The sequence below is a fragment of the Heloderma suspectum genome, chromosome 3, assembly GCF_057233095.1.
Source record: "Heloderma suspectum isolate Gila_16-S chromosome 3, 16-S_ref, whole genome shotgun sequence".
Lineage (NCBI taxonomy): Eukaryota > Metazoa > Chordata > Lepidosauria > Squamata > Helodermatidae > Heloderma > Heloderma suspectum.
Genome location: NC_139460.1, coordinates 85363236 through 85375529, shown reverse-complemented (window position 1 = coordinate 85375529; position 12294 = coordinate 85363236). Strand labels below are relative to the sequence as shown.

Genomic DNA, 12294 nt, shown 5'->3' with positions numbered 1-12294 from the left:
TTCTAAGGGATTCTTGCCCACAGTAGTAGATATAATGGTCACCTGAATTAAATTCGCCATGCCTGTCCATTTTAGGTCGCTGATTCCCAAGATGTTGATGTTCAATCTTGCCATCTCATGTTTGACCACCTCCAGCTTACCTTGATTCATTGATCTTACATTCCAGGTTCCTAAACAATATTGTTCTTTACAGCATCGGACTTTCTTTTCACCACCAGACAAATCTACAGCTGAGTGTCCTTTCAGCTTTTTGGCCCAGCCGCTTCACTCTTTCTGGCGCTACTTGGAAATACCTTCTGCTCTTCCCCAGTAGTATACTGGACACCTTCCGACCTGAGGGGCTCATCTTCTGGCGTCATCTCTTTTAGCCTTGTGATACGTTCCATGGGGTTTTCTTGGCAAGAATACTGGAGTGGGTTGCCATTTCCTTCTCCAGTGGACCACATTTTGTCAGAACTCTCTGCCATGACCTGTCCGTCTTGAGTGGCCCTGCACGGCATAGCTTATGGCTTCACTGAGTTACACAAGCCCGTTCACCACAGCAAGGCATATCACTCATCATTTGCTATGTGGCTAGGGCTGATGGAAGCTGCAGGCCAAACAAATTGCCCAACGGTGCTTTAGAACATGGGCGGGGGGAGGTTCTCACCCTGGATAGAAATGAGAGCTGCTGATAGAATATTTAAAAACCCAGGATTTTAGCATAACCATGATTGGGCAGTAGTGTGTTGCTGGTCTTCCCACCCACCAGCTGCCAAACAAAACAGTGAAGCTTTGAAGGTACCTGTATTTGGTGTTCACTGTGAACCTCTCTTGACAAAGGCGAATTACTGTAGTATTTTCTTAACTCTGTGGCCTTAGCATTTCATAGTTCCTGGAAGCTCACAGGGCTATTTGAGGCTGCTTTTTTAAAAAAATTAATGTACAGACTTTCTTAACCTCTGTATTTCCAGCTTATTCCTAGAATGTGTAGCCTTTAAGATCATCTGAGTGTGGATTACCGCACCTTCCAGGCTAGCCTGGTCTCTCTCCCATTTCTCTATAAGGTGTTTAACTGCTCTTACTTACATTTTAAAAATATAAATAGATCGTTTAAGGAATTATGTAAACCATTAAATCTAAAAATTTATTACGTCTATATGAGTGTTCTCTGATTGAAATTCAGCTCCTTGGGAAAACCATCAACATTAATTTGAAAAACCCAGATTGGATTAAGAGCTTGGAAGAAGAGATCATTCTGGAGAGAGTTAATTTTGGATTGCCATCATCAACGAGTTCCACTTTGCTTTGTGAAGATGCAGAGGTTTCAGCAGACTACGAAATGGAAGGTTTGCCAAACTCAGACTTGAATCTGTACTATAGAGGTTGTTCTGCACTGCTTGAGTGGCACATTACTAAAATGCAACACATCTCAGTTTGCATCCATTTTTATACCAGCCAGTATGAATAAAAATGAAACCACAGAATCCAAATAATTTACAGCTATTTAGTATTATAGTACCACAGTTTAGTTACCTCATAACTTGTAAATATACTTGTTTACCAACAAAAACTGGTTCTATAATTAACTTGACATATTTTGCATTCTTGCTCTCTGGAATCAATTCAGCAACACTAGTTTGAATTAAGCGATTAGCTGTTATTTGGCACATATTTGCAAGATCATGACTTTAAAACGTGTTTAAAAATAGACTGAAATTTTCAGGAACCTAAAGCAGTTGAAAACTCAACTCCCATTTGCAGTTAGATGTCTAGATTCCATCCATTCTGGATACACCTATATTACTGAAGTTTGATTATTGAGATTGTATAGCTCTATTTAACAGTTTTTAAAAGTTCTCTTTCTATATTGTGTTCCTGTTGAACAGATTTGTAGTTCTGTTTAGTTAAGAATATTTTACTTCATTTTAAGGTGATATTGATGATTATAGTGCTGAAGTGGAAGAAATTCTTCCTCAGCATCTACAGTTAGCAGCAGGTTCTGGTTTTGGAGCCTCGCCTGGCTCTTCACCTCGTTCAAGCCCCTGCCAGTCACCTACACTGTCAGATGGGCCACCTCCAGCTCTTCCATCAAGGCCAAGCAGAGCACCTAACAAGACTCCTGGACCACCTTTATCTTCTCAAGGTATTATCATGTCTTAACAAATGTTTCTCTCCTTGTCCTGCAGTTTGATCTTGAAGGCTGTCATGTCCATATATGTCTGCATCAACTTATTTGTACAAAAACATGCACACACAAATATAGGCTCAATTGAAGGCTTAGATGTAACAAATGAGGATTATTTAGTAAATTGGATATGAGAGGATGAAATGCACCTCATCAGTTTAAATGGCAAACAACTTTATCTACACACCCAGAAGATCAAAAACTGCAGGTACACTAATAGGTGCTTGGAGATGGTTTAGAAATGGATGAGAATGAACACGCTGAAATCTAAAAAAAAAAACAGAAATACTTTGGACAGAAAAATCTTCTGATCTGGATAGAGAGGTTCAGCTGGTATTGGATGGGTTGCACTTCCCCTAAAGGACCAAATCTGTAGCTTGGGGATCCTTCTGGACTTGTCAGTGCCCATGGAAGCACAGGTGGTAGCAGTAGGCAGGAGTGCCTTTTACCAGCTTCAGTTGATATGTCCACTGCAGCCCTATCTGGGAAAGCAAGCCTAGCCTCAGTAATGTATGTCCTTGTTACATCCAGACTATTGTAATGTGCTCTACATGGGGCTGCTTTTGAAGATGACTCAGAAACGTCAGCTGGTATGGAATGTGGCCGCTTGCAAACTTGTTGTGTCTAGTTGGTTGGACCATATTACACCAGTTCTGTACCAGCTGCACTGGTTGCCAATGCATTTCCAGGAATAATTCAAAGTGCTAGCGTTTAACCCCTAAAGTCCTAAATGGTTTGGGTCCAGGTTATTTGGAGGACCACCTACATCCATATGAATCTGCCCATGCTTTAAGATCATCATAGGAGGCCCTACTTCTCAGGTAGGTAGAATTACCCCTCAAAAGAGAGATGGCTGGCTTCTTCTGTCCCTACTTTTAAAAGGGGTTTTAAAACATATTTGTTGTCTGATTTTTAATTGAAAATGTTTTATGGTAATTGCTGCTGTTAGATATTTGAAATTGTATTTTATTTTAATTGACTTATTTTTAATTGTTTAAATGTAAAGTGCTTTTACAATTTGACACTGAATTTTACTGTTTTGTATTATACACTGCATTTGGAAGACCATGGTCTTGAAAGGCAGCTAAGATATAAAATACATATATACATACGTAGGTGAGGTGTAAGCTTCTTGGATAGAAAGGCAAATATGGCAAACTTTGTACAAAAAACGTACAGAAATATATTTTTGTTGGAGCAATGGAAGCAGTAAAGCAATGTGAAGAGTGTTCGATTGTATTAAAGGAACCAGCTAACTTATGCAAATGAGCCAAGCTATGTGTTACAAAGGAATATAAGTGGGGGCAAAACCACCAAATGTCACTAGTTGGTCTGTAGGGCCCCTCAGACTCTGGAAGAGCTGAAATAGTGAGATACATCTGTCTTAGTGTGCAGGAATTTACACACTACTTGAAAGGCATTCTTGTTGTGACTGGCATTTAAGGGCCCTTTATGATATTTCAAACCAATTGTCTTAACTGCTAAATGTGTTGCAACTGATTTAGCTTAGACTTTTTTCTGTACTGGATTTGTGTGCTACTGCTTTGAATAATGTAATTTGAAAAAAAAATGCTCCATATTTATATGGATGTAAGAATATTTTTGGTTTTTGAAATAAGTTTGTCTATAAATTACTGTTGTCAGGTTCTCCAGTAGATTTTCAACCAATTACTCAACAAAGAGAGTCTAGTCAAGGCTTGGAACCCAAACGCCCACCTCCACCTCGCCCAGGAGCACCTCCTGCTCGTCCTGCTCCACCACAGAGACCCCCTCCACCATCAGGTAAGGCAGTAAAATTTGGAAATCATACCCTTAGAAAGTTCTTCTGTTACTTGTGGTAAACTAACTTAACTGGATATTCTTGATACTTGCCACATCCAGACATTACACTAAACCATCGTTTAGCACATGGATGGGGAACCTGTTGTCAGGGTGGACACTGAGCCCATAGAATCCCAGAGTAGTTCTGATTCTGAGGAAGAGCAGTCGCTCCTGGGAGAGGAGCGCGCTCCTCTTTCCCAGGGCCCACAGCTGACGGAGATTCCTCCCACCAGCATTCCTAGATTAGAAAGCAGTCCAGGGAGTGACCGAGCACAGATAGTAGACTTGGTGGATGCGCGACGCAGACGCAGAGAGCGGTGCCAGATGGAGGGCGCGGAAAGGAGGCGCAGTGCCTGGTTGGCGCGCAAACAACGGCTGCGCCCCGAGGATCCAAGGGAAAAGGGGAGGGACTCTCCCTAGTCCTTAAGTTCAGGGGTCTGCCAGTAATTCCCTTTCAAACGGGGACCAACTGTTTCAACTTAGGGCATAGGTACTCTGCTGCTCAGATCTAGTTGCTACCTGTAGAGTTGTTAAGTTGTAAAAGAAGAATAAAGCTTTGAAAGGAATCCCTTTGTCTGTGTCTGGACTTGGTTACTAGATTAGACTGAGAGGCCTCCAAGGAGCCCTTGACACCTGTAGCCCTCCAGATGATGTTGAACTATGGTTCCCATAATCTCTGACCATTGGCCCTATTGGCTGGGATTGGTTGGAGTTTGGAGTCCAACATCAACTAAGGATAGGGAGTTGGAGTTCATTCCCCACCCCTAGTTTAGCACGACAAGAATGAGCCTAGGCAAGCCTCAGGCTTGCATGCTCTCCTCTCTTCCTCTGACATGGCTGCATGGAGGAGTTTGGAAGCTTTCACTTAACCTGTCCTGCTCTAGATCGAGTTGTGGCTGTTTTCAAGCAAGTACAGAGAACGATGCAATAGGGTAATCAAGTTGGCAAGCAAATGGTCAAGCACACAGGTTTCAGTCCAAGGAGGTTTAAGCTAAGGCAGGAGTGGTCAGAATCCAGGCAGAGGTCAACACAGGCAGGCAGGCAACAAGGATCAGGCAGCAGCAGGGGTAGTGAAGATAACAAGCAAGAGGTCAAACACAGTAAATCAGTCAGGTGTACGTTACGCAGCCCAGAAGCAGGATTGTTGAACAGTCCAAAAGGTCAGGAAACAGAACATTTATAGTGGCACAGGGCACGATTCAGTCACAGGGCACGATTCAGGAGGCAAGGTAGATGGCAAAGGCTGGGTTTCCAGTGAAGGCTTTTAAGCCCAAAGCCAGCCAGACCCCACCCAGAGCTCAGCTGCAGCAATCAGAGCTCCCTTTTCAAAGCTTATTCCTGAGGAGTCCCTTTCTCCTAAGGAGATATTTTCTGGAGGCGAGCACTCCATTCGCATGGGAGCCCTGCTAGCCTGTCATAGAATCATAGAATAGTAGGGTTGGAAGGGGCCTACAAGGCCAAGGCTCAATGCAGGAATCCAAGTCAGAGCATCTCTGACAGATGGCTGTCCAGCATCGTCTTGAACACCTCTAGTGTGGGACAGCCCACTACCTCCCTAGGTCATTGGTTCCATTGTCGTATTGCTCTAACAGTCAGAAAGTTTTCCTGATGTTCAGCTGGAATCTGGCTTCCTGTAACTTGAGCCTACTAGTCCGTGTCCTGCACTCTGGGATGATCGAGAAGAGATGCTGGCCTTCCTCTCTGTGACAACCTTTCAAGGACTTGAAGAGCGCTATCAGATCTCCCCTCAGTCTTCTCTTCTCAAGGCTAAACATGCCCAGTTCTCTCAGTCTTTCCTCATAGGGCTTTGTTTCCAGTCCCCTGATCAGCTTTGTTGCCCTCCTCTGAACCCTCTCCAGTTTGTCTGCATCCTTCTTAAAGTGCGGTGCCCAGAACTGGACACAGTACTCCAGGTGAGGCCTAACCAGTGCTGAGTAGAGGGGAACTAGTACTTCCCGGGATTTGGAAGCTATGCTTCTATTAATGCAGCCCAAAAGAGCATTGGCCTTTTTTGCAGCCACATCACATTGTTGGCTCATATTCAGCTTGTGATCCACAACAATTCCAAGATCCTTCTCGCTTGTCATGTTGTTGAGCCACATATCCCCCATCTTGTAACTGTGCATTTGGTTTCTTTTTCCTAGGTGCAGAACTTGGCATTTATCCCTATTAAATGTCATTCTGTTGTTTTCTGCTCAGCGCTCCAGTCTATCCAGATCACTTTGAATTTTGTTTCTGTCTTTCAAAATATTAGCTATCCCGCCCAATTTTGTGTCATCTGCAAATTGGATCAGCATTCCCTGCACCTCCTCCTCCAAGTCATTAATAAAAATGTTGAAGAGCACTGGGCCCAGGACTGAGCCCTGCAATACCCCACTCGTTACCTCTCCCCAGTTTGAGAAGGTCCCATTGATAAGCACTCTTTGAGTCCAATTCTGTAGCCAACTGTGGATCCACTGGATCGTTGTTTCATCTAGCCCTCTTTGAGCTAGTTTCCTCATCAGGATATCATGGGGCACTTTGTCAAAAGCTTTGCTGAAGTCGAGGTATATGATGTCTACAGCATTCCCACGGTCCACAAGGGAGATGACTTGATCAAAAATGAGATCAGATTCGTCTGGCAGGATTTGTTCTTGACAAATCCATGTTGGCTTCGAGTAATCACTGCATTGTTTTCAAGGTGCTTCCAGATGGATTGCTTTATCATCTGCTCCAGAATTTTCCCAGGGATTGATGTCAGACTGACTGGTCTGTAGTTCCCAGGTTCCTCCTTTTTACCCTTTTTGAAGACAGGGACAACATTAGCCCTTCTCCAGTCATCTGGCACTTCACCCATCCTCCATGATTTCTCAAAGAGAATAGACAGCAGTTCTGAGAGTTCTTCTGCCACTTCCTTTATTACTATAGGATGCAGTTCATCTGGCCCTGGAGATTTGAACTCATTCAAAGTAATGAGGTGTTCCTTGACCATATGCCTATTGATCTCAAGCTGCAATCCTGCTCCTTCAGCCTGTACTTTGCCTTTGCCAGGGGGGTCATAGACCCTCTTTTGAGCCGAAGTAGGTATTAAGCACCTTTGGCTTTTCTTTGTCATCTGTTATCATTTTGCCATCCTTATTTAATGGCTGAACAACCATTTCTTTCCTCTGCCTTTTACTATGCACGTAGCTGAAGAAAGCCTTTTTGTTGTTTTTAGCATCCTTCGCTAACCTCAGCCCGTTCTCAGCTTTAGCCTTCCTGACGCCATCCCTGCAATTCTGTGCTACCTGCCTGTACTCTTCCTTTGTTACTTGGCCTTCTTTCCACTTCCTATATGTGTCCTTTTTTTTTTCAGGTCATCTCTAAGCTTTTTGTGAAGCCACATTGGCTTCTTCTGTTGTCCTCCACCTCTTCTTCTTGTTGGAATTGTTTGTAATTGTGCCTAGAGAATTTCCTTTTTTAAAAGCTCCCACCCATCTTGGACTCCTTTTCTCGTTAGAGTCGCTTGCCATGGGACCTTACTGATCATTGTTCTGAGTTTATTAAAATCAGCTTTCCTAAAATCCTGGGTACGCATTTGACTACACTTGGCTTTTGCTTCCCTTAGAACCAAGAACTGAAGTACAACATGGTCGCTTTCCCCCAGAGTTCCTGTAACTGCTACTTTATCCACTACGTCATCTCTGTTGGTTAGGATCAAGTCAAGGATAGCTGATCCTCTAGTTCCTTCCTCTACTTTCTGTAGGAGGAAGTTATCCGCCACACAAGTCAGGAATTTCCTGGAAGGGCCATGTTTTGCAGAATTTGTCTCCCAACAAATATTGGGGAAATTGAAGTCCCCCTTTACTACTACATCATGCTTCCTTGAAACATTGGCTATTTGCTTTTCAAAAGTTTCATCCTCGTCTTCTCCTTGATTAGGTGGGTGGTAGTAGACTCCAACCACCAGGTTCCTTTTATTCTTTGCTCCATTTATTTTGATCCAGATGCTCTCGCTGGGGCTACCAAGCTCATCCTCCTGAATTTCTGTGCAGAGATATGTATTTTTCACATACAGTGCAACCCCACCTCCCTTTCTGTTCCTCCTGTTCTTTTTGAACAAGTTATATCCTTCAGTTGCTGTATTCCAGTCATAAGAGTCATCCCACCAAGTCTCAGTTATACCTATCAAGTCATAATTTCCCTCTTGTATTAAAAGGTCAAGTTCGTTCTGTTTGTTTCCCATACTCTGGGCATTAGTGTATAGACATCGAAGACCATGTGCTTCATAGTCTGGCTTTCTTCCTACATGTGTCTGAAGACTATTATTGGGCACTATTAGAGCTGTTCTCTCTGTTGCAGTGCATGAGCCTATGTCCATTGTTACTTTACATCTCCCTTCCCCGTAGGATTCAGTTTAAAGCCCTCCTGATGAAGTTCTTCATGCTGTAGCCAAACACATTCTTCCCATCCTTTGTGAGGTGCAACCATCCCTTGCCAACAGCCCATCTTCCAGGAAGTGTAGCCTGTGGTCCCAGAATCCAAATCTCTCTCATCGGCACCACCTTCGTAGCCAGGCATTCACTCTGAGTATTTTTTGTTCCCTTTCTATCCCTCTTCTAACTACTGGAAGTATGGATGAGAAAACTATCTGGGCCCCAAAGTTCTTGAGTTTCCTCCCCAAAGCTTCAAAATCTGTCGCTTGAGGCAATGATGCTTCCGGGGATCGGGGTGGCTCAGCCTCTGCCTCAAAGACAGAGTTCCTTTCTCCTGACAAGGATGGCCCTGCAGCCACTTCCCCTGAGGGTTCAGGCTCCTGTGGGTCTGGTGGCAGTCCCTGGTCTGGGGTACCCTGGGCTTCTGGGGCCTCTAGCTCGTCTTCTGAGGAGGACTCTTCCAGTCAGGGCATGACATAACCACAGCTTATTGATTTCAAGTTGGCTTGTTTCAAACAAGCCATAGTTAACATTAACCACACTTTATTGGTTCAAACAATGTGACAAGCTGTGATTAAGTAGTACTTAAGCAAAAAAGGAAGCAAAAGCTTCCAAACTCCTCCTGGCCACACCAGAGGAGAAGAGGGGAGGGCGAGTACAAGATCTAGGCTCGTTCTTGTCACACTAATGTATGGTTTAGTTTGATATCTGAACATTGTTATCTTTCTATTGATGCTGTGTTAACTCTGTGACTAAAGTAACTTTTAACAGATGGTTGGATCCCTTGATCAATGTTAACATATCTGAATCTTTTGGCTACGTTTCTCAGCTTTCTGTGCTACATCTGCATTGATTTCTTTGTGTTCAGTTGTGCTGATGGTCATAGTTGTTGTCATATTTAATGTTATGTATTAAGCACATGAAGCCCTCAGGCACTATAAAATAATGGGCAATTTATTGATATTTCTTTGTTTTTTCTAATAATTCTTTCAATTGATACTCTTCTTTACTGCTGCATTTCTTTCGTACTCTTAAGGGGGTAAGAGTCCTGCACCTGCTAGAAAAGAATTTGGAGGTAATATCTGTTGAAATGTAACTCAAATAATGAGTAAACATTTTGTGTCAGGTAACATATATATAGCAATATATTTGTTAAACACAAAGCATTGTATGACACATTCTTAGTCTAGATGCTATCTTTCCCTAAACATAGTAAAGCCATCACCTAGTGCCTCAGTCTCAAAGGTAGTGTTAAACAAAGTAATATGGATTATAAAAGTGAATAAACCTGTAATTGAGATTATGTGGGGAGTACATTGGTTTATTTGAATTACATACAGGTCTATTCCTTGAACTTGGGACAGCTAGCTCAGAAAACGAGAAAATGTCTTCTAAAAGAAGAGAGAAATTTCCCTTAATTTTCTGCCCATGCCCTCAAAATAACTATTACACCATGGAAGTGACTCAGCAATGCTGACAGAGAGGTTCTTGATGGATGGGAAGTGGTGAATTCTTACAGCAGCCCTTAGTGCTCAAGTTGGTAACTAGGATCTGGTTGTCCTTTTATTCATTTTTTTAGCTGGAGGGCAACTTGATAGTGTTTTATTTTTAAATACTTACCTGCTTTTCTGCTTAAAGAAAAATATCCAAAGCAGTGAACAAAAGATTCACACACACATGCACACACACATACACACAAGCTTGAAAGCTCACAGGACAGGGCAACTTTCCCCAACCTGGTGCCCTCCAGATGTGTTGGACTATAACTCTCATTACCCCCAGCCAGGATTATGGGAGTTGTAGTTCAACATATCTGGAGGGCACCAGGTTATGGAAGGCTAGGATAGGACTTCCTCACATTTCCCTTCCTGCTGTAGCCCCTTGTCTCTTCCCCCCCTTCCCAATTTTGTTCAGAAGGGAGTTGGGAGTCTTGGAACAGCATGGGAAGTGGCAGAAGGGGAAGCATCCAGAAGGGGAAATCAGTGAAAATAAAGGTGCCCCCAATTGCATGAGTGAAAATAACTTTCCACTTTGCGGAATACCTTTGGGTCCAAGCTATAATGCTTCTGTCAAGTAAAAGACAAATACTTAACAGTAGACTTGATGTACAGGACAGTGGGCAGTATCTAATCCTTCCCACATGCTAGCTGGACCCACCACTAGTGCAACAAGAAGTTAGTGATTCCAGGAGCAGCTGGAAATTAGCAGAAATGATCATTTCCAAAATGGAGCAGGTCAGCGGGGCTTGCAGAAGGAAGCTCCAATGATCTGGCCCAATCTGGAAAAAAGTGTTTTGCCAGGGTTGCTTTACAAGTTGCAAGTGGGTCCCACTTGCACAATGGTTTGAGCAGGAGCACAGCAGCAGTATTGGATACTGCCCAGTATATATCAGCTACTTGGGGAATTTGAAAAGAGTCCTAGCAAAAGACCTGCTGAAACAATGATTACAGGATATTGAAAAAATGTTTCTGTGAACAAGCATTACTACTACCAACTTGCACTGAAGGGTCACATTCAAGGGTTCCTTCGGAGACTGGTGTTTTATGGCAGTGTGCACATGAGAAGGCGCACTGAACTTTGCATTATAATTGAAAAATGCAGGTCTTGACCAAGCAGCATAAATTCTTAAATGTGTATTTTTATCTTTTTTATGAAATAAATTTGATCCTATCACTCAAAAGTAAAACTAAAGCTCTTTAACCTTTCTAGATGTGAACTCTCTGCTTGCTCATCTGTTTTCGTAATGCAGTGTATTTTGACAACTTTATTCAAAACAAAAGCCTTGCACATCTGTTTATTCCTACCTTTTCTTAATCTGCCCCTATACAATATATACTGCTTTTCTCCTTTTCTCTGATAAGGTCTTGGTGCTCCTCCCAGCCCTGTTGTAGCTAGGAGAGAAGAAGGTAACTATTTTCCCTAATTTCACACTGGATTTTTGAATTGTATACACAGATCTATAAGTATAGATCTGTACCAAACTTGATTCATGTAGTGAATTTTTAGGCTCCTGCTTGTACTTCATAATTTTCAGTGTTCACATTTTGTGTTAATATACAATTATGGCAAATGCAATCATTTTTAAAGGAATTAATAAAGGAAGGGATACTTAAAAAAAAAACACCTCTAAGTTACAAATGTATTCCATGGGTTTGCTGTGTGCGTGTGTATTCATAGAATCTTACAGTGACAAATTATCAGTTTCACTATATCAGTTTTGCTACTATCAATTTTGATAGTATCTTGAACAGAAACTGAGATCACAACACTTCTATTGAGGCCATGGTCTGGCAGGTGTTTTCACAGGGAACTTGTGAATATGCTCTAGACACAGATTTTGTACTGAAAGCGTAATGATTCTTTTGAGAAATAGAAAACTGCATAATCATAGTATAGAGTAGGAACTGAAATGTCACACTGCTCTCATAAACTTCACTGGAGGAGATTCAGCCTATTTGGAGTCAATAGGCATTTTACTATAACTTTTGACAAGCCATTTTGCAAACTAGATGCATTGTGAAGATGAGAACTAAAGTGACTATTCATAGAATATCTTGCAGTTAGGAGCATTTCACATTTCTGGGGCATGCCATGCTGGCTCATTAGTGCTTAGAATAAAGCATGCAATTTCTATGCCAGTGAAAGAGTATCAGAACAATAACCCCACAACAGCCCATGGGTTATTGGAGGATTGTTTTCCCCCTCCAACAAGCCATGCTGCCCAAGTTTAAACTGCACCCAGGTGGTGATTGTGGAAATCACACGCCACAATTTACATAAGCCACCATGGCTTAAATAAGTGGCTTAAATAAGCTACCATGGCTTATTCTGATTATGCAAACCAGGCCAGTGTTGCAGATAGGGGAAGATATGGTAGTGGTATAAGCCTTTAGTATTAGATGTTTGAATATT

General features: G+C 42.3%; 1 protein-coding gene across 11 annotated transcripts in view; it reads left to right on the top strand.

Annotated features, from left to right (window-relative positions):
• SYNJ1 (synaptojanin 1) overlaps window positions 1–12294 on the top strand; it is a 94074-nt gene that overhangs the window by 66957 nt on the left and 14823 nt on the right. For 5 of the 11 annotated variants that reach the window (XM_084843600.1, XM_084843604.1, XM_084843595.1 and 2 more), the window contains 5 exons: window positions 1166–1328; window positions 1913–2125; window positions 3812–3949; window positions 9419–9457; window positions 11244–11288. In XM_084843600.1, coding sequence (XP_084699726.1) covers window positions 1166–1328; window positions 1913–2125; window positions 3812–3949; window positions 9419–9457; window positions 11244–11288 — 598 coding nt within the window. The remainder of the gene's footprint in view (window positions 1–1165; window positions 1329–1912; window positions 2126–3811; window positions 3950–9418; window positions 9458–11243; window positions 11289–12294) is intronic. The other 6 variants (XM_084843596.1, XM_084843601.1, XM_084843598.1 and 3 more) reach the window with 2 other exon arrangements.